Source organism: Lissotriton vulgaris, chromosome 6 (genome assembly GCF_964263255.1).
Source record: "Lissotriton vulgaris chromosome 6, aLisVul1.2, whole genome shotgun sequence".
Classification (NCBI taxonomy): Eukaryota; Metazoa; Chordata; class Amphibia; order Caudata; family Salamandridae; genus Lissotriton; species Lissotriton vulgaris.
In genome coordinates this window covers 370,957,942-370,980,976 of record NC_141694.1, presented here as the reverse complement: position 1 = coordinate 370,980,976, position 23,035 = coordinate 370,957,942, and the positions used below count along the sequence as shown (strand labels likewise).

The following is a 23,035-nucleotide window of genomic DNA, read 5'->3' as shown; positions in this document are numbered from 1 at the left end:
GATACTCTTGAGCCTCCGCTCTCTGAGTAGCCAGCGCCTGCAAAATTATAGACAGCGACGGTTCCTCACCATCAACCGGTTTCTGGCCTTTTGCAGAGATTTCTAGTTCTAATGCAGGGGGCAGTGGAGATGCTGAACTGGAGGCTGTGACCGAAGATGTTGTGGGAGCAGCAAGCACAGTTGTTACTGCTGGTGCTGGAGGCCCAACTGATGAAAGGGCAGAGGAATTGTGAGATCCATTAATAAACCCGCAATCAGGTTTTTGACAGAGTTTAGCACTTTAAATCAAAGTTAGGTTTGAACGTGGTGATGTGCTCTATCGCAAACACATGTTGTTCATTTAATTTCACAGTTGAGAGGCTTTCTTCATTTTGGCATTCCTGTATAAACATGTTTGGTGAAGAAATGATGTACAATAAAAATCGATTGACCTGATTTAAAGTTAGCATGGAATACTATGTCACCTTTGTATGAAGTATTCCTTCCGCCAAACTCTATATAATGCCCCAATTTCAAGTCTTCTCCATACAACAAGAGAATACGATGCAGTCATGGTGGAATTGAGTGGCAAGCTCAGTACTGTATGCACACACGATATTGTTGATGTTCTTGTTATCTTCTCCTTGCACATTAACTCCAGGCACCACACAAGGACATTTTGAGGAACATTTCTTGAACTGACTTTAATTTGTGCACTGTAATAACCACATACTGGGCCTCATTCACAAACCTCCCCTCAACAAAGTCTGTGGGCTTTCTTATGTCTGCGTTTGGAATACATTCCCAACTTTTTGGAATTCAAATATGAATTTAACTAGTTGTAGGCAAGTCATTGCAGTTCAAAACTACTAACATATGTGTACCAATGCCTGCTATACCTCAATTTACATGTAAAGACGTATAACAAGGGCAATAATGTAAACACGTGGATATTTTACACTAAATTGCATTTAAACTTGAAAAATATGTTTTACCTTTTTGCCAGAAGGAAAAACTGTTTCTCCCCAAAGAATGTTTTTCACAAACACCAATATCAATATTGGTAGTATTTTCTCAATGTCCAGCCTGACAGCTGCATTTACTACAAGTTTATTTTACCAGGTCAAAATGGCAGTTTAAAACTCACATTCAAACTCCAATGGAAGGGTTGATTCACGTTCATGTTTTAAAGGGCTACTTAATTAGGTGGCACAGTCGGCCCCATAATGCTTGTTTCTGGTCCAGGGAAGACCTGGCTTGGCTGTTGAGGCAGGACTGTTCCCATAAGGAACAGGGTCAAGACTGAGTTCCATATGGCTCGGTCTGAACTGGGGTGGTGAAGTGAGCTAAAGAATGATGATGGATTCAAATCAAATCTGTGACTCTTGGGGAATGTCTGAAAAGTTTCAGTGCTCTGTCCATCTTCTTGTGTCCTAAGTTGGCAGGCTTTGCCCAGATGTGGGTCCCCTGCTCACTTTTCCACTGGATTCAAGGTAGCCTGGCTGATGAGGGGTGTTTCCCCCAAAACCTGTGCCAGAAATCTTATTTCCGGTCCAGGGAAGACCTGGCTTGGCAGATCAGGCTGAACTGTTTCTATAAGGAACAGGGTCAAGACTGATTTGCATATAGCTGGGTCTGAACAGGGGTGGAAATGTGAGCTAAAGAACTATGAGTGATACAACCCAGATCAGTGATTGGGGAAAGTGTATTAAAAGTTTCTGCACTCTGTCCATCGTCTACTTGTGTTTGCTTCCAGACAGTAACACAAAGGGGGTTTAGGTGTGGACAGGATGGGCCATCCTTACAGTAAGACTGAGGATGGGCTGCCCCCAGCTCGGCTTTCCCTTCAAAAAGCTTTGCCTCCTACACATCAAGGGCTCTATTACAATGGCTGGCGGGCTAAGTCTGCCCTCCATTGCAATGGAGCACTGGACTAACCGTCAATGTTGCGGCGGTCCCGCCATGCAAAATAGGATGTGCCTGCCACCTTGTCGGACGCATCGTGGCCTTTTACATTGCAGGTGCATCTGCTGGCTGCAGCCCCACTTGCAATGTTAAGGATTGTGCACAGCATGGCAGGTACCATGTGGTGCTTGCCACGTAGTGCACTGCAATGAGGGGGGTACTATAGGTACTCCCCATGTGCACCTCCCTCCCCCCCAACAACCTGGGGGCCGCCAACGAGCCCCCAACATCAAAGACCGCGTTCCTTTCCATGGTGGCATCGCCGCCATGGAAAGGTCAATTTCCGCCTACATCATTATATGAATGTCGGTGTCTTGCAGACACCGCCACGATATTGTGTCCCTTTTCCGCCTGGTCGACAATTCAACCAGTGAAAAAGCGTCAGACGGTCTTTCCGTCCCCCGCGGTGCCACCCGCCATACTAATATGGCGGGAGGGAACCAGGGACATTTGCCAAGCGTATCGCCACCACCAGCCCGGCGGTGTCAATCCGCCCGCCATCGTAATAGAGCCCCATGTCTGAACTGTCTTTTGTCCCCCCCAGATGGTGTGGCTCTTGATAGGTAAAGTGGAAGAACTTTTGAGACACAGATGTGGGGGTAGGACAGAAATGCTCGAACCATGTGTAAATATTGGGTATCCAGAACCCTGCTTCTGAACACTACTGGACTTGTGGAAGTTACAGAAGATGGACTGCCCAGCTTCCAGAGGACTGCCCTGCTGCTTGAAGGATGTCCTTACTGTCTGAGAAGGAAGACTGGACCTGCTTACCTTCATCCCAGGCTAACCAGAGTGATTTTAAAGGTCAAATGGCTCACCTCATTTGTGTGCTGCATGGGAACAACAAGGTTCAGAGCCCTCCCTGGAACTACACAGCTAATCTTCTGCAAATGGACCCGCCTGGATCAGCATCTGGTCCTGCTTTACTCATTGCCTCTGCTGGAGTGTCTCCCTGATGCCAAAAAGGTGCCATCCTAAGTCCCAGACCCTTGGCTGGCTTCAGAGTGTATTCCTGATCTTCTGGCTACCATGATGACAGACTGCGATGTTCAACCTCCTTCTTGTGTCGTCTCCCAAAGTGAATGGATCTCTTTGGGACAGATTTAGAAGGTAACTTACCAGCTGTACTAACCTACAGCCTGATTCATGAAGCCGAAATGGGCTCGCAAAGGGCCAGATTCTGAGAATCTGGCCCTTTGTGAGCTCTATTTTTGCATTTGGGATTCATCATCCCAAATGGAAAAAATCGGTAAAAGCGATTTCGCTATTTTGCGATGAATTACATTTAAGGAATCTCTATTTGAGATTCCTTAAATGCAATTCATCAACCATTTTAAAATTGCGAAATCGCAATTTCGGCCCGCTATTTACCGCAAGGTCAAACCTCGTGGTAAATAGCGAAAACTTAGAAAAATGCTTTTAAAAGCGTTTTTCTAAGTTGCATGTTGCACACACACATGTCCTTTGGACATGTGTGTGCGCAACATCTGTTCGTATTTACTTTTAAGGGGTGCTACAGGGTGTCCTTTGGACACCCCTGGCACCGTTTAAATCGCAATCTTATTTGCGATTAGCAAATTGCTAATCGCAAATAAGGAATACTCCCCATTCATTCCTATGGGCCTTTTGGCCCATAGGAATGAATCGGGAGTTATTCCTTATTTGCGATTAGCAATTTGCTAATCGCAAATAAGGAATATGTAGGAATCGCTTTTGTTTTTGCGATTCCTACATGAATGCCGTTTTGCTAGTCTGAAATAGCGATTCCCTATGATTCGCTATTTAAAACTCGCAAAACGGCACTTTGATGAATCAGGCTGCTAGTCCCTGTATCCGACTTGCGCTCCATCACGGTCAGCCTGAACTTGTGACTTTCCTCCCATCTAGCACGACCAGGTGACCTGGAGGGATGCTATTTTCACTCAAAACGTTTAAATTGGATATCTCCTGTTCTTATGATTGGATTTTCGGCGTTCTGGTATCATTTTTTTTAAATCAGTTTGGGATTTTTCTCACGTTATGTTTTCATTTTATTACTGTTTGTGTGCTGCTTTTTTGCCAAGCAACCAGAGGGTTAAGCACAGGGTAATTTAGTTAGTGACTTTTGTGGTTTGCCTCAGTAAGGATTGGGGTTGTTGCCTCAGTGAGATTTCCACCCTTCTCAACCAATACCCCAACTTCTTCCAAGTTATATAAAATATGCTAAATCTGGCCGGAAATCCAATGATGGGCTTTTTCTTCTATGATGAAAGCCTGGTAAATTAGGTTAAACAGGTGCCTTTTTTCCAAATTATAATTCCCATTACCTACCCACTCAAAGTATTTGATCAGAACCGTTTGCTTGCAATAGTAGACATGTGGTTTAGTAAAGGAAATGAGTAAACCATGTAATTTTGGAATTGAAACTGTTAGCAATATTATGTGCAGGCGCCTTATGTTAGCAAATGCGTCTATTTTGTTTTAATTGATTTGTTTCTATTCCGTACTTTTACAATACGAAAATAATACAAATAATAATGAACCTGGTTAATATGACGGTCTGCTACAGATATAAAACTATGGCCAAGATACATGTGTAATAAAGGTACTTTAATAAGCGTGTTTACTGGATATTTACGTAGAAATATTATTTTAATCGCAATACACTAAACAAATATAATATTGTTCCATTCATTGTTCATTGTCATTTTTTTTAATGGTTATCTGTGTGAGATGTAATATGCAAACACCGTTTATATAACGTGATCTGTTTCATTATGTTTTTTTGTTTCTTATACAATTGAAACAGATATTTTAATTATAGGTGATTAATCATTTCAATTTGCTTTAAAATATTTAATTATTTACGACACTGATATGTGCTTTCTTGCTCGTTTTTACCTCAGATGTTTGCTCTGCATTACACGTAAAAAAAGGATCATCATTGCTGTCTTCTCGGGCTGTTTACAGCAGAAAATACTCCCTGTGGAAGGCCTTTACCACTGCTAATTGCCTACTCAGAAATAAAGTGCCCAACACCATGTGGGCAACAAGTATATATTTTTTTGCACCTGCCGTACTCCTCAGGGTTTCTCACAGTGTGCTAAGATTATGACAGATTCCTTCTAAAGTGAATATTTTGGCCTACTTGTAATGCGTGCTGAGGTATTGAAATAAGGAATTCTGTCGCTCAGCTTTTAATTGATTGATGGTTGGCAGGACGCTTTCCTCTGAAACAAGTAGACGATGCAGGTTTTAACAAGGCAAGAAACCCTTTCAGCTCCTGGCAGGTTTATGCAAACACATTTCGAATTCACGTGGGAAGAGTTTGTCAGTGCATTATATTGGCGAAAGGGTCCAGATGTTGTTGGCATGTTTAGATAACAGTTTTTGTTATACAGTGTAGCATTTTCAGACTGGTAATTCTAAATATGACATTCAGATATATGATTTTGAAGAAGGATGCTTACTTTTGCATTCATCATACACTTTTAGACAGCGGCTGCTGGCACAGGGCTTTCTGTGTGAATGAGAATGCTACACAAACGTTGAAAAGAACATCTATATACACTGATTGATGTGTTTCGCCGATAACTTTTAGTAAAGAAACAAAAAAGTGTTATCTATGAATCATTATATGCACAACGTAAGGCCTGAGATTTCAAAACATAAGACCCAGCTTAGTCCGGAAGAGTCCCATGCGCACACTACAGAAAACAACGGATAATGAGAGTTTACGATGTCAATCATTTATATGACTGAGGTGCAAAATAACCTCCTTGCGATTGCGGTAAACGAAAACATTTCAACAACATGCCTTTGCAATGCAATCAGGCTCACATTTGTGAAAGTTAGAGCTATTTGCGTTGTAGATGATATTGTTTTTTAGTTATGATATTTTTTTGTAATGTAGAGATGTATTTTGTTTGTAGTGGAATGATGTGCTTTGAATTAGAAATGTTAGTTGTGGAATTGTGTGGGGTGGAATTGTGTGGTGTGTAGTGTATTTGTTTATTGGAAATATGTGGTACGGTGTCTAGATAGGGGTGAGAGCTGTATGAAATAGATAGAAAATAAGATTGAGAGTGATACGTAGCTTGTGTATGAAGTGGTGAATGAGCTCTCGATTGAGTATTGTATTGTAATTCTAATTGTATTTATATAGCACTTACTGCCCTTGACGAGGCCTTAAAGCGCTTTTTTGGCAAGTAACACGCTACTCCGGAACCTATGAAGGATTAGTGGTGAAATTAGTAGAGTGAAATATGAAATTCATTTGAGCAGGTGTATATGTTCGTCTATTATTTGGATTGAGAAAAATAGTTGAAGGATCAAGGAGGGAAAAGGTTTGCATTTATATAGAGCTAGCCACCCCAATGGGGCGTCAATGTGATTCTAGAAGAGCAGCACACTACTCCAGAATCAAAAAACAAAAATAATTAGTGGGGAATTAGACTGGGGCACTATGAAATAAATTTGGGTGGCGGACATGTTATTCTGTTATTTGGATTGAAAAGGATAGTGGCAGGATGGAAGAGGGAAGGGTTTGCATTCATATAACGCTCGCTACCCCTGATGAGGTGTCAAAGTGCTTTTTGGTGGGTTTCACGCTAATCCGAAACCTAAACAGGATTAGTGGGGAGTTAGTATAGGTAAATATGAAATTAATTTGAGTAGTGGACATGCTAGTCTGTTTTTTGGATTGAAAAGGAATAGTGGAGGAATAGAAGAGGGAGTTTATAGGAGTAGGAGGGTGTTGGAATGAGTAAAGGGGGTGAAGGGGGAAAAGTCAGAGGGGAGGGTTTATGAAGGCTTTTTAGGGAGATCTGAATAGTAAAAAATTTATGAGATGATGCATGTAGGGGTAGGGGAGGGAAGAGCCTAGAAAGGGTTATTTTGTGGTTCATAGTAGTGGTATGGGGTTTGGGATGAATAAGAGAGTGGAGTTAGAGGATATATTGAGAGTGGTATATGGTGAGAAATAGGGCTAAGGTCATCGAGAAGACTGTCAACAAACAACTGACCCATTGCCTCAAGAAGAACAGCATCCTGGTCCTGTCCCAGTCCGCGTTCCGCATCAACCACAATACCAAAACGACTGCACATCCTCAACATCATCTCTTACACCAATGACACCCAGCTGATAGTCTCCCTCACCAAGGACCCCCACACCGCCAAAGTCAACCTCCACAAAGGAATGAAGGCAGTCGCCGAATGGATGAGGAACAGCCAACTGAACTCGGACAAGACGGAGGTCCTCATCCTCGGATCTACCCCCTCGGCCTGGGACAAATTCTGGTGGCCGAGCGCACTGGGAACTACTCCAACACCCACCATCCACGCACGCAACCTAGGGGTCATCCACGACTCTACCCTCTCCATGACAAAGCAGGTCAACGCTGTCTCTTCCGCCTGCTTCAACACCCTCAGCATGCTCCGCAAGTACTACAAGTGGATCCCCACCGAAACGAGAAGAACGGTCACCCAGGCCCTCGTCAGCAGCAGATTGGACTACGGAAACGCCCTCTACGCTGGAGCCTCGGCCAAACTCCTGAAACAGCTTCAACGCATCCAGAACGCCTCTGCATGCCTGATCCTCGGCATCCCTCACCACAGCCACATCACACCCCACCTGAGGGACCTGAACTGGCTCCCCGTCAACAAGAGGATAACCTTCAAGCTCCTCACCAGACGACTCACCTTCCACCCCCCACCCGCCAGCTCCGCTGGCCTCACCCTCGCCACAGTCCCCCGCATCGAAAGAGCACCCTCTGGTGAAAGATCGTTCTTCTACTTCACTACCAAGACCTGGAACACCCTTCTCATCCACCTACGGCAGACCCAAGACCTGCTGATCTTCAAAAGACTCCTCAAGACCTGGTTCTTCAAGCAGTAGCAACTCCCCCACCAGCGCCTTGAGACCCTCACAGGTATGTAGTGCGCTTTACAAATGCTATGATTGGATGAGACACGCGACCGTGCGAAACAAGATGGCTGCCGCCTAGGAAGCTCCACCGCGTCGGACCCGATTTTCGGCATTTTAACGCCGAAATCTTGTCACAAAAATGGCAAAAATGCATTTATATATGTTTTAAAGCTAATACCTTTTAGATTTGGTGCTTTTTGATCATTTTTGTCCGCAGAGCAGCTTTTTTTTCTTCAATCTTGCTTCTGCTTCCAGCTCTGCTCCCAGGAACAGCCAGGTCAGTCAGTCAGAGGGGCGGAGCAACACTTCAGGAAAGGGCCTGGCTTGGGCCTAGCTACACCCACAGCTCATTTTAGCTGCTGCACCTGCTTTGCTGAGGATTTCCTATTGTTCTCTTATACATTTGTACATATTATCCATTTTTTCACTGAATTTTTTGTCTTTCACTACATTATTAAAATGGCAAATAAAAATCCTGTACCTTCTAAAAGCAGTTTTCACCTCCTCCAATTAAATCTAAAGCAGTTGAAACATCAGAACCTTCATTCTCTCTGATTTTAGAAGAAATTCAAGCTCTTCGCAGTAACACAGACTCTATTGCTTCAGAAATTAAGAATGTTCGTAAAGATATGGCGAGTTTATCGATGAAAAACTCTGATAAACCCATTAAAATACAGGATAATAAAGCTAAGCTTGACTCTATTCATCCACTTATTGCCAAAGTATCACCAATGTCTACACATCTTCTAGACATTGAAAATTATACTGGCACTACAAAATATGGATCATGGACTCTTAATACTTATAGAGTGTGATTCATAGTACTATGTCCAGTCCTATAATGAATATCTTCACTATTGGGGCCAGAATGGATTTCGAAATTCCAAGGGTTGCACAATCAAGCTCAAGCTGCTTTGGGAACAGGTGGTAAAGCTGAAACAATGCTTGCCACAGGCTCATGCTATCCACACAGTCATCAAAATGTTGGCGTTTACATTGCAGGGAATTACATGGCTAATGAAGTAGCTAAGGCAACAGTTTGCACTGCTCCCTTTGCTGCGATCACTCGTTCTAGTAAACGATTAGACAAAGACATCATGGATGCTGTCAATGCTGCTCGTAATGACATACACCTGCCGAAAGGCTTTCCACTCAATTACTACAAATTAGATTCATTACACATTCCATATGCTCGGATTCTAGGAGTTGGGGATAAAGTTATACCAAACATTGATTGCAGACTGGGTTTAATACTAGCCACACATGAGGGTCTGGGTTCAGCAGACACTGGGGTTACTGCTACATTTTCATTATTGAAGCACCACTATTGGTGGATTGATCTAACCAAACAGACCAAAAACTTCATCCTTAATTGTGATAACTGCCAGTAGATGAAGCGTTCAACCATAGCACATCCTCCACGGACACCTCTATTGATTTCAGACAAGCCTCTAGCAATTGTTCATTTGGATCACTGCAGCCCCTTACACTCAGACGAGGCTTACAAGTATATCTTGGTGGCAGTTGATTCATACTCTAGATTCCTGTGGGTTTGGCCACAGCAGTCAGCTGACTCCTGAACTCTGATAAAGGATTTGTGAGTCTTCATCAGGACATACAAAATTGGCACACTACATTCCGACCAGGGTCAATCGTTTTGCTCTCAGGCTAACAAAGAAGCCATGGAAAGTTTGGTTGAGGCCGTGCTGTACTCCACCCCTTCTCATCTAGATGGAAATTCGATAGTTGAGATGAGAACCTGTGACTTAAATAAGTCATTAACAGCAGGGGTATTAGGCCATTGTCGTAGTTGGGGCAATCACCTACATGGGGTCCAGAGGGCACTAAATAACATGGCAAGAAAATCCATGGGTGTTTTACAGGAACTCAATTAATTCCAGGTTACACAAACATCCAAGTAAAATGTGCCGCCACTGGAGAAGTGAAAGTTGTTCCGGCAAAGCCTGGCTGAGTCAGGGAAGATAATGTGTACAAGAAAGAATTTGGGCCAATTTACAGAGCACCTCAACCTGTCCTGTCTGTCAAAGGTACCAAAACTGTAATTCTTCTGCCTCTTGCTGGCCAGTGAAACTAAAGGTTTGTCTCCAGTGATCTGATCAAATCACGCGATGTAGCTGATTCTCAACAGTAGGCTGCATAGGGTATCCGCCACACTCCTCTCACTACCGTTCAGGAAGTTCAGATCGAAGCTTTAATATCTAAAGAAGATTCCCCTCTACAAAGAGAAACTGTGAACAACAATGAAGTATTTCTTCCTTTTGTTGAACTAAAACTGTACAGGCAACCAGTATAGAAATAAACATTTCAATTCAAAAAAATAATGACGTCTATGTGAATATGCCACAGTTTGAGTCAACTCCCACTTCTACAAAACCGACTGAGCTGCCAAAAATAGACCCAATGATGTCTGGCTACTTTATTGACTATGACGACTTCTCATTGGATTCAACTAAACGTGAGATACCATCACTATTGCCTCTTCCTTTCAGGCTACAAATACGTCCTCTCTATCTGGCTGAAAAATACATACTATGTTACTCCTTGGTTACACCTCTGGGCTACAATTGTATTACTACTCCTGGTCCTTTAGTTATGTTTGGTGACCGTCTTTTTCCTGCTTCTGAATGGACACTATCTCCCAGAACGCTCTGCAGTATAACTTGTAAACTTGGTACTGAAACCACATGCATTATCGCACTGTGAGCAAAGGGACCTGTCCCTGTTGAACAGTACAGCAGTTCTAGTTCCAGAAGGAATTGTGTGCGACAGGATATCGTATGATGTGCATGGTCCTACTGAACTTTTACAAATACCGTATTTGTTTAAAATGTCCTTTAATTTTATCATCACCTCTAGGACTGTCTCTGATGATTGGGACATTGAGACAGTGCACAATTTGCTTGCAGATTTAGAACAATGAGCTGTATTTTCAGCGAATGGAGAGTATGATGGTTCATCTAATTTCATTGATATGTTCTGTTATCAGTATTATGGTCACTATTTTTTTACACAAAGCTAGTATTCTACGTGCTGTTTACAATTACACTCAATAGGAACACTGCCAAGAAAAGGTAGTTCAAAAACATTTGCACAAACGTTTGTTTACTTTTCAGGATTTAACACGTCAGATCCAGACTCTTACTACTATAGGCTTCCACCTGCACCTGTAAAGAAAAATATGCTAACAAACACCAAACTGATATACTCTGCTTTCTTTCTATCCCAGCTGTCCATACAGGGTTTTCACTTTTGGAAAGACAAGATCGAAACAAAATCTGTTTGAGGAACAAAAAGACTGGTAGGATCAGGGAGCTAAGTTCTTGTTTGGAGAATGCCTCATACCACATCAAATTATTTTCCTGAAGAAAGTAGAGCAACAAACTTCCTGTCTTGGAATAGCTAAGATGAAGGATTTTAATACACCTTGTATTCCTGCATTCTCACGTTTTGAGAACTGCTAGCATTTCACAAAATACAGTGAGGTTACATTAGATGCCATGATACGAAATAGTTCTCATAATTCATCAGACCCCATTTGGAAGGGTTGGTTGCTTTGGCCTCTGGAAACTAATGAGTGTCAGTCTGGGCAATGCATAGGGGTTTAACATAAATAGGACTGCGATATGTGGCATTAGAATAATTAGGGTGGTGACAGCATATAGTGTTGAGAAGTTGTGTCTTGATTGGCTAAAAACCTCCACAATTTCTCAGCTAAAGCAACACTTGTCCCTTCTTGCTGGTGACATGGATCTCAGGAATTTCTTGTTAGGCACCCAGAACCCACGTCTAAAGCACTTCTTGTATGCAATATACAATGAGGTATGGAAAGTTTCTCAACAGAAGCCTTCTGAGAGACCACATAAGATTAACAGGATTAACCTAGAAAAGGCTTTGGCTGTGGTTGACAATGGTATGACCACTTAAACATCCAGAATATATTCACTGGGTTTATAGTATGTTCTGCAATTGACATAATTCAACAAAATGTGTCCATCTTACTGGATGGACAATCTCAACAACCGCCCATTGTAATATTAAGCTGTACATTGCAAACATTACATTCAGGCCATGTGCTGTGGCATTATATCAACAATACAAGTCTGTTTTCTGCATATGAGCTGACTGAAAGACAGATATTAATGGCATGGAGAGATGTTGCACATTGAAAAGTTAGACCAATTACCTTTTCACTGGTGCTAAGACACCATCCACCGACTGGATAATCCACGGTTACATCACCCTACGGGTCACAACTTTCCAATTCAAATATGTCTACAATACCACCGAGTATGCAGTTGAAGTGCTAGGGGAAGGTTATTTGCATGAATACTGAAAATTACCATTCAGGTTTAGATGCAGGAATGGGGAGAAAGAAGTTTTCCTTAGTAGTTCCAATTGTGAGGATTCTTTGAGACAGTCCTTAGTATGTCAGGACATTTCACATCATGGGGCATTCAATGCTTTAGTTGAAAACATGTCCTGTAATTGAAGGGTTGTCCAGCTGCCACGATTCATCCGGTTATCAACCAACATTCGGATTGGAGGTATTTGATGCTGAGTGATCAAGGTTAAAGCGGAATGGAACCAGGCATTGCTTATCTGGTAACGGTTAATTCCATAGTCACTTGTTGCACACAAAACCACCTGCCAGCACAGTTAGGTAGGCCACACTATGGCCTTCAATGAATGTTTCCAACATACAATTTGATTCTTTGAGCAAACTGAAAGCCATTCTATTTCAAAATGATGTGGCCTTAACATAAGCCAGAGAGACGTTTGATCTCAAGGTTGCAAGGTCCTAGTCTGAAATACAGACTCTACTCCATACTAACTTCCACTGCTTTGTTGGACGCTGGTCCCCTGTACCTTTAATATATCTGAAACAAAGGGAATAACACGCTTTTTGAATGTACGGCTCTGGACTGGTTAGGAACTTTCCGACGATTTTATACACTCCGTGTTGGGAAGTGTATTTTGCGGTCTCCCGCTTATTCCGCTTCTTGTGACAGGAATTCTGATTTTAATTTTTCTGCTCCACAGTAGACATCCTAGTTCAACCCAGAATGGACACAGAACTGGCTGTGCTTCGATGCCATGAGCGCATGACACACTGATTTGGCGCACCTTAGCTAGTAGAGTGGTATGAGCACTGGTTCTTCTCGTACAGGCGTTTTTGGCTTCATTGTGTACAACCTATATTCCGCTGCCTGTTTTGCAGCCATGATTACATATTGTATTTATATTCTTGGATCACATTCAGTTGTGACCTTTGGACATTGAAGTACTGATGGACCCCTTGAAGGCCCATGGGTATTCTTGTCCAGAGCATACTCCATTGCTGATGAATGCATTCTTCGAGCCACCCAGGGAGGCTTTGGGTCCTAGTGAACTGGATACCGGCTCTGCAATACACTTATAGGATGCAGACCTTCCCTCAGCAGCTGCTGTAGGAACTGGATGGAACCACCTTTGCTCCATAAACCTGCTTCACGGTGCGCCTCTGGGAATGTTGTCTACGGTTGCCTGCGATGACAATGTTGCGATTATCACTCAGACCAAATAAACAATTGCCTTTTCTGTGTGGTGAAAAAGATTTGGCCTGGTTTTTAAACAAAATTAGTCAAAACAGTTTTTGCTTTCTTTTTCTAGGCACCCTGGCTTTCTGAGTGCTTGGGATTCAAATAGTATAATGGCTTTTATGAATATTTTAAACGGATGCTTGCTTTTGCAAGATTTCAAAAGTGGTTTAAGAACTTTTTAGTCTTGATTTGATTATGGCTTGCTAGCTTTTAGATAGCTTTTATATATCCACCCTTAGTATGAGTGTGGTATTCCATGACTTGATGTCATTTGGAATTAATTCATGTCATTTAGAATTAGTTCATGTCATCTAGAATGTTGCCTGGATAAGGGCCATGTAGCACGGCTGCTCATTTCTAACATTACCCTATTTTTCACATTAACATTTCTGCTGTGACCTTTTGCACATATTTTCATGCATGACAATGTTGGATACGTTTCTCTGAAACTACTTCTGTTTACACATTTGGCTTTGCATAACATAATCCTGATGCTTCGAATACCAAGTACAAGGCCTTTATGCACAAATGTACAAATATCATTATATCTTCATCTATGGGGCGACAGGGCTATATACATATCCATAATATGCCAAGCATGCTTTTATTATAAATAATCATCTTCTCATAGGATTAGCAAAGGAGGCACTTCAGCTGACACCAAGGGTCCCTGCATGCTGAGACCTCACTGCGCAGCGGTCATGGGGTGAGGTCCAGTTTGTGACCAAGATGGGGTCCTACATTCTCTCCTGCCAGTTAATAAGGTTGCATCATCCCTTGGGGAGAGTCCTGGCTTTTTACCCACACACACTCTACGCACACACACACAGAGTAGAATTTGCATAGTGGGAGTATTTCTGATTACTAACTTCTTTTGTATGCCTGCATATATACACTGTTATACCACCATGGAAGAACTGTATCTACTATTTACTCTTTTGGAGCTTGTAATCACTTTCATCTGCTTATGTCTGTTGATTATTGCTACACATGTATTTTATACAAGAATATCTTTGGTTCAATAAATATATTGAAAATGTTCCACTTTGTATTCTCTGTATATTCCTCTGAGAAAAAGAGAACACAGGTGACTGAGCGAAAGGATCAGATCTGTTGCAACGATCCCTAGGGTTCAGGGCTGTCATGTTCAGTGGTGGCCAGAAACCATTTGCTACCTGGTAGGGTTAGCAGGGCTTATGGTGGCACTGTGAGCTAGCTGGTCTCTAGGCCAACATATTCCGCGGGGCCCAGAATAAGTCTAGGCACCTCACCCAAAGTTTATGTTGTCCACCAATGTGCAGATCCTACGGATTAGTGGGGAAAAACATCACAATGAGATCATAAACTAACAGGCTGGGCTCAGGTGGGAGGATGGACGGTAAACTTCTGAAAACTAAACAATTGAAGCAAATGCACAAATAAGATCTGAGAACTATAAAGAAGAACTTTTGGGCCTTTCTCTGGAAATCCCTCACACACATGAACCAATATGTGGAAATATGGCACTTGGAAGGGGATAAGAAAGTTTACAAATATGAACAGATCATCTTGGAGGAGAGTGGCACTTCACCGTGCAAAGATATAACTGCATCCATGAAATAGATCATTTGGAAAAATAGCATGGAATCGTTGAAGTGTTTTTCCCCACAGTACATCAATTGTGCCTCTCTGAAAGAATCATTTGATTACATTAACAAAAGATCTGCCAAATATGTTGTAACAAATAACTGCACAGATCAGTGTTTTTTAGTACAATTAAAACACATAATCTGCCATTCAAACAGGTATAAAACCCTTATTTAAACAGAGCAGGAAAGGTCGGAAAATGGTGAGTGAGAAAAGGAAGAAAGGAATCGAAATAGAGAGCAAACAGACTTCGAGTGAGAGAAAGAAAGGTGGGTGTGAAAGGTTCAGAATGGATATGAGGGAGGAATTGTGGTTGCATGAAAGAGACTAAGATGGAGTGTGAATAGTTGGCTGGGGCACCAATGATAGTGATGGAGCAAGGTTGCACATGTAAAGTGACTTGCTTATATTCAACCCTCTTGAAAATAACATTAATGTACTAACTAACATGTTTTGTCATATTAATATTGCATTACACGACATATTAGGTATCTAGGGGAAGCTCGACAATGTGCTTTTACTAACTATAATCCGCTTGCATTAAAATGGCTGCTTCTACGCGGGATTTTCTACTGCACATGCGTCTGTCACACTCATGTGACATGCTTGGTGGGAAACCTTTGCTTCTGCGCACTAGAACTAAGAACTAAGAACTAAGTTCTGTGTCCTAACATGCAAGAAGCTTGCATCGCTGCTTGGCTAAGCTGTTTGTTTTGCCTAACCTTTTAATGCAATAGTTTAAATACAATACTGGGAATAGAGTAGAAAGAAGTGTTATACAGTGCATTCTTTTTATTCTGTGTCTCTAAAACTGTTTGTTTTCTATTCTTGCATTTATCATATTTGTGCCTAAATGTATCTCTGAACTTCATGTTTGGAGAGATTGCGCCTGTGCGAGAAAAAAAAAACAAGCTGCTGAAGCTGTGGCATTGAACCCATGCCAATCTGACAAAGATGGCAAGAACTATGAAAAGAGTGAACTCCTCACCCTGCCAGAGGAAGCTAAATTGAATAAAATGTTAAATGTCTTTTTGTTACATTTACTACCGGGCGGAATAAAAGAACATGGGAAGATAAAGTTATGGGAGGAAACATTTGAATACATGATTGACAAGTTACCTCATATTAATATGGTGTGATGATTACTCCTCGTCCTTTGTCCAATATAACTGTGGGATTCACATGTTTGCAACATTTGGGGGTAGTACACTGACCTGGAAAATAGTATAACTAGGATAGGCTTAGCTAGTTAGATTGTCCGACTTGTCCGAATAGCTGACCTGTCACTGACCCAAAGCACTCAATAGGTGATCGAGAGCAGAGTTGCTGGTGGAGCACTCTGTCGGAAGATTCGATAACCCAATCGGGGTTCTGGGAAGGAGTTTGATGACCCAAATGGGGTTCGACTGTTAGCTGCAGAAAGGGTTTACAATGCCGGCGTTTGAACTTTAGCTGTGGTGCTGGTCTTAGCCTGTGGTGGTCTTGTCATGATCCAATTTGTTCTGTAACCTGTCCTGATTCTGATCTGCACCTGTTCTTCCTCGCTGGCACCTGCACTTTGGAATTCTTGTTCTTTGTCATCAGCCCGTGGCCAGGGTTGGTCACCACACCATTCTAGGTAGTGTGGGGTTGTCATTATACTGTTTCCTTTTCTCTACCCACCCTTCGTCAGAATGCTTAATGAAATTTCTTTCCAAATTATTTGCAAATGTATGTTTTAATCTACATCACTCTAAATAGAACAACAAATTATTGATTTCATTTTTTTCAAAACTTTTAAAGATTTACTTATATAAAAGAACTAAAACCTTTTTCTCGAGTTTGTGGTTATTTTATGAAATACTAAATGTTATTTACTGCCTATTTTCTTGCTAACTCCATTGATCCTTTAGGACTATAGGTATTGATTAATTGGATTGGTAAGACAAACGGTATACATCCTGAATGGTAAAATCTAAATTGATTGAGTGTAGGTTTACTTGTTTTAGTATATATATATATATATATATATATATATATATATAGATATATATATATATATATATATATATATATATATATATATATATATATATATATATATATATATATATATATAGATAGATAGATAGATAGATAGATAGATAGATAGATATATGGGCCCAGGTGAGTATGTTGAACGGGTGAGCCCGCTCTCTATCAATAGTCTGCGTGATAAAAGTGAGAAAGTGGGAGGGAAGAAGGAGATGGTGTATAAGTGTCAGAGAATAAAAATGAGTAATAAAGAGTGTGAAAGAGAAGGATAACAAGTGTGACAGGTTGAGTGGAAATTCAGAAAGTGTGTAAGAGATACAGTGAGACAGAAAACAACTGTGAAGGAGAGGTGTGTGTATGTAAAATGGAAAGCATGGTAGTGCAAGAGTGGAAATAAGCAAGAAAGTGTATATGTGAGAAAGAAAGAAGAGGTGCGTGTGACAGAGGTGAGTACGAGTCCTAATGTACTCACATAATAGCTGAAAACAAATACCTCCCCTGTTGCCTCACTAAATACAGCTGCAGTACAGCTGAACTACTGTTTGCACGCTTTCCCTGGCCCGTGGTGGCATGAAAGTCTAATTATTGAGTAGATGCCTGCACGCAGCCCGTGCCTCGCTTAAGCAATGCACAATAATTGCAAGTGCCATGGTAGTCAGTGATGGAGCAAGGTAAAGAACAAAATTTTGTTCAAACTTGCGAAGTTTTGATCTCTCCTTACAAAAGTAATCAGTCTAATAAGCTTGTGGTGAAATTATTAATAAACTTAGTTTAAAAGATACATTCACGATTACACACGCGGGACTAATGTGCTTTTTGTTGCAAACGCAAAGAAAAATAATAAACTAACCTTGTCTATTGTCTTTGTCAGTATTAAATGCGGCAGTTTAATTTAATGGCATGTGCTTATTTTATGTGCTCTTGTTATGTCTTTTGTGATAAAAGCTCTTGGAGTTCCTGTCATTCGAAAAGGACAAGTAAATATAAAGCTGCCTATTCGTGCTTTAGCCAGGTAACATAATTAACAGGGTTAATTAGCAAAGGGGAGGATAACAGAATAGGTCTCAATTCTTTAATTAATTGATGTCTTGTGTTTGTTTAATAATAGTTTCCGAAGTCAGGCCTAAAGATGATGCAGAAATATGGCTGACAGAGCTGCTGACACGAAAGCTTGTCCAGAGTGATTTCTAGCACATGCGCAGCTGTGAAGAATTTTGCTGCAAAGTCGTTATGAAATAGAGAGCGACTTCTTTGTCATGGTAAACGTGTTCACGGAGGCAAGCCAAGGACAACATTTTATATATGACTGCCAAGGTTAGAAAATGAACGTCCTAGGCTCGAGTAAAGTATCATTCTTCAGGAAATCAAGGATGTGGAAATGAAAGACAATGGGCCTTATATGAAGCCTGAATTTTGGTCAAGAGACGAATGACCTAATGAATTTTATCATGGACTGACACGGGACAGCCAATGAAAAGCTTGGATTCCTATGAAAGAATGTAAAATGTAGAAAGTTTAGCTAGAGAGAAAGGTATAAATTATGACACCATGAGCAGGGAAAAAACTCTTACTTTCCGATTCCTGAGAGGCGTGACATGCTGTTGGACCTTTGGCGCATGTAAGGACAGCAAACTTTTGATGATTTATTCTTTTCTAGGTAAAGAGAGATTTAGACAGGGAAATAGGTTCAAGGAATGGAAACTGTTATTTTGCTAATTCTTCATGTTTCTGAGCTTACTTTGAAATGTCAGTTCTAATTTTCATTTCCTTAATAAAATGCTACTTACCTATTTGCTTATGAAATAAAGATTCTTAAACGTAAAATGTTCTTTCTTTATGAAAATAAAGTAAATAAAATTAGATTCGAAAAGACAAGCTGGTCTTGTTTATTCGTGGTCTAGGTTCCATTAGTTGATCCATCAACCATAGTGGTTTGATTTATGGTTAATAATTGATTCAAAATCATGACAATAATAGATAAAACTGCAGTTGTATATATTAGTGTAAATATTATGTGAATAGATTATAAACCAAATCACTTGATTCAGTTGCTCAAAAATTGTCTCATTGGTGATATGGGCCTGAACATGTGTTTAAAGGTGTATGGTGAGTATTGAGGTGATAAATAGTGTTTGTGAGACAGTTTTTCAATCGGAGCGCTCGATCATCAGCCATAACATTTTCACAGTTTACTGCCAAACCCGATCTAACACCTAATAACAATGCCCGCCTCTGCCCCCAGTGCACGGAGCAGTTAGGACTATAATGTGTAAAATGTGCACCTCCGATACGAGAAAGCAGCCACTAGAGTCCCTTGCCTTCTATTGTTGTGGGAGCTATAACACCGAATAGCCATGCCCCGCCCCTGCTCCTAGTGCACGAAGCAGCATAGAATACAAATGTGTAACTTGTGCTCCTTTGTGACGATAAATCAGCTGCCAGTCTGAGGCATGGACGTGCTTCATGAGCAGGAAACTAACAAAACATGTAGCGTGTGACACAAATCTATATGGCCCATTGTGAAACAATGGATGTAACATGGCTAGCCTGCAGGGAGTGACCAAACCAAGAAAGGGCGGGACAAATGTAAACTACAAACCAATGAAAATAAAGAATTTGAAAAGCACATCAAGGAACCAATCAAAAGTGATGGTTGTGTTGAATGCCCATACACTGGATACAGCATGCCTAGCAGAGCAGCACATGCGCTGCCCTGTTTCGTCCTAAAACTCGTGTTTGCTTATTTTATCGCTGCATATGCTTTTGAAACTTCTTTATTTTATATTTGCGTTGCTTTTCAAAGATTTTCAATATAAACATAGAATATTTGTCTGTTTAGTGGTCGAATCGTCTATCGTATGCCAAAGAGATTTTACCATGGAAAAACGCTGACTGCTTTCAATAGGAGGTGGAAAAGCGAAAGGAACAATACACATGTGAATCATTACAGGGTATTTATCATTTATCACATAGGTATGAGCAGGCAGGATTTTGACCTAGGTGGAATGTCCTGTGTCATAATACCAGTGATGGGAAGCTGGTACCAGCCTCATTCGTTAAGGGTGTACCTCCTAGGGGGATAGAGAGGGGAACAGCGGGATCAGAATTATGACTGTTGTGCAGAGCTGTATTATCATTGAAGGGAGCACGATGCAGTAAAAACAGAGAGAGCTATAGGTAGAATATGCCTTATGATCTGGAAAGTGAACATTAGTAAAACAAACTACAAGAGCTTCTAGGAAACTTTATCGCACTGTGTATTCTGCTTTGAAGCATTAACACAGAATACCTAACTAATAGTTTCTGTTGCTTACCAGGTGAGAGAAGTAACACAAAAACTCATCCAAGTATCCAATGAAGCAGTTACTGAAGATAGTCTGTATTCGCATCTTATAATTGATTGGGGACAATATATTGATCATGACATCGCATTCACGCCCCAGAGTACCAGCAGAGTGTCGTTCCTTGCAGGAGAAGAATGCCATCTGTCATGCCAAAACCAAGAGCCATGCTATCCAATAAAGGTATTTATGAAGGGATTGCTACTCATATTGTGGAAAGGGTTAATTCGTCTATATGTCTTAAAATAGAACACTAATAATGTCTTAATATTTGTTAAAAAAATACAATGTTATCTTTAATGCCAAATAATGTACTTTTAGAAAAATGAGTAGCAAACTGCATAACGCTCCTTTAGATCCAATATTTACTTGCGCACAGCCCGTTCAAAGTATGTTTGTGAATATTGCATTCAATGTCTGAGGCTTCCTCATTAATTATGCTTTTGAACATGTTTATGATGATAATACTTTAATGTTTTGCCTCAAGGGAAAGTATTGTTTTCTTATTTGATGAAATTATGATTTGAGGAGCGCATGGCTGCCTCAGCTACTGGGCTTCCCAGCGCTGCACCCAGAAATCCAGTAGAAAGCAACATGAAGGACAAAAGCCTAGCAAGAGACTTGGGTAGAAAACTGCCGTTTTAAGTTTTTTTCTGACACAAAGATGACTCGGGCAGTCTTTAAAACATGAGGCATGCTGTTCCAAAGGACAGATGCCAGTACACGAAAGGAGCGACCACCCAATTTCCTTCTCTTGGTGACCACTTCCAGATTAAGATCTACAGAGCTGTGGTAGGAAGATAGTGCAGCATCAGATCTGAGATGATAGGGGCTCCTACGAAGTACATTGTCTTATGAGCAGTACCGAGTACTGATAGAGAACAGAACGTAGGAAGGCCAAAAATAGTCAGCCCACAGAATTCTGGAACAAATGTACAGTCATATTACCTACAAACAGCGATATTTATCGCTAAGTAGGGTTAGCGGCAAAATTATTATCGCCGCGCTTCACCGATTTTTGTCGCTGAGATGACTTGCTATTAGCAAGGTTTATCTCAAAAGCAATAAAAATCAGGCGAAATGCGTGAATATCGCTGACAATACAGCGATATTCATGCATTAGCGTGAAACAGCTCTTAGACATGTTATCCACCTCCCATTGGATAACATGGCTAAGAACTGGTATTAGCAGGCGTTAGCTTTTGGAGATATTCGCGCTTAGCGCGAATATTTCAATCGCTTTGCCTTCGTCGGTAATAGGCGATTGCGATGTGAGCGACTGTTTTCAGTCGCTGACATTTTGGCACGCCCACTTTGCATGTCATTAGCGATAATTATCGCTGACATGCAAAGCGGGCCCCAAAGTGCTCGCTATCGCCTACAAGCTGTCGCTAACTGATGTTAGCGACAGCTTGGTAATTGGGCGATTACATTTTCACCGCTTTAGCAGGAAAAAGTCTTGCTAAAGCGGCGAAAAGGCCCTTGGTAATATGCCCCGTAGTCTCTTCATGATTGATTTTTTGGAACACAAGTAAAGTTGTTGCAATAATCAAAACATAACAGGATGAGTGATTGAATGATCACCTATTGAATGTGGGGTTGTAAAAAAAAACTATGATAGATTTGAGGTCTCTGAGGAGACCGAAAGAGGAGCCGCTATGCATTCTTACTTGGTTCTTAAAGGAAAGAGAGTAGTCAAGCCAAAGGCCAAAGTATTTGAAGGATAATTTGGGGCTAGGAGGAAGCCCCTGAGCATCCGGCCTATAGTAAACACCACACCTCTGGGTATGCTTGCCCAACTGCAGAATCTCAGTTTTGTTTAAATCTTAGACAGTTGTCATTCATCCAGGTAGCCAATGCCAGCATTCATTATTTCAACTTAACAGAATCTTAAAAGGCATCAGCAGGGAAATAGACAAAAAGTTGCGTACCATATGTATAAGATACTATAGAAATCCCATAGGACTACACAATCTCCCCCAAGACCTGAGATGAATATTAAAGAGGGTAGGGCTCAATGAGGAGCCTTGTGGGACTCTGTGTTCCAATGGTCTCAGTGAGGAAGTGAAAGGAGGAGAAATAAGCTGAAAGGAGTGGTTGTTCAAAAAAGAAGCAAACCAGGGTAGAGCCTTGCCACAGACATCTATATCACAAAGGTACAGTAGGAGCACCTTACTGGATACGGTGTCAAAAGTGGTACTCGGGTCCAAAACAATGAGGGTTTCAGAACTGCCCTCATCAGCAACACTTTTAAGAGATTCTGTAGCTGTCGGCAAGGCCGATTCTGAACTGTGATTCAATCTAAAACAGTTTTGGGACATATCCAGAATGTGATTATTTTTTAGGAACTCCATTAGGATTTGATTGATATGCTTTTCCATGACTTTACATAGGTAAGAGCGCCGGGAAACAGGACGATAATTTTCAGGTTTTACAGGGTAAAGAGACACTTTCTTCAGCATGGCTTTGCCTGCTTCCATGCCTGTAGAACAGTATCCATTGACAGGGAGCGATTGGCCACCTCAAGGATTGAGGGAAGGATGGCCTCGGTAAATTTGAGGGCAAAGTCTGGTTTCGGGGGGTCAACGGGGAGTACAGAGTGGAAA

General features: G+C 41.3%; 1 protein-coding gene across 1 annotated transcript in view; it reads left to right on the top strand.

Moving 5' to 3' along the window:
• Positions 1-23,035, top strand: part of TPO (thyroid peroxidase) — a 945,924-nt gene that overhangs the window by 242,065 nt on the left and 680,824 nt on the right. Inside the window, exon 6 of the mRNA XM_086925200.1 lies at positions 20,406-20,612. Coding sequence (XP_086781326.1) covers positions 20,406-20,612 — 207 coding nt within the window. The remainder of the gene's footprint in view (positions 1-20,405; positions 20,613-23,035) is intronic.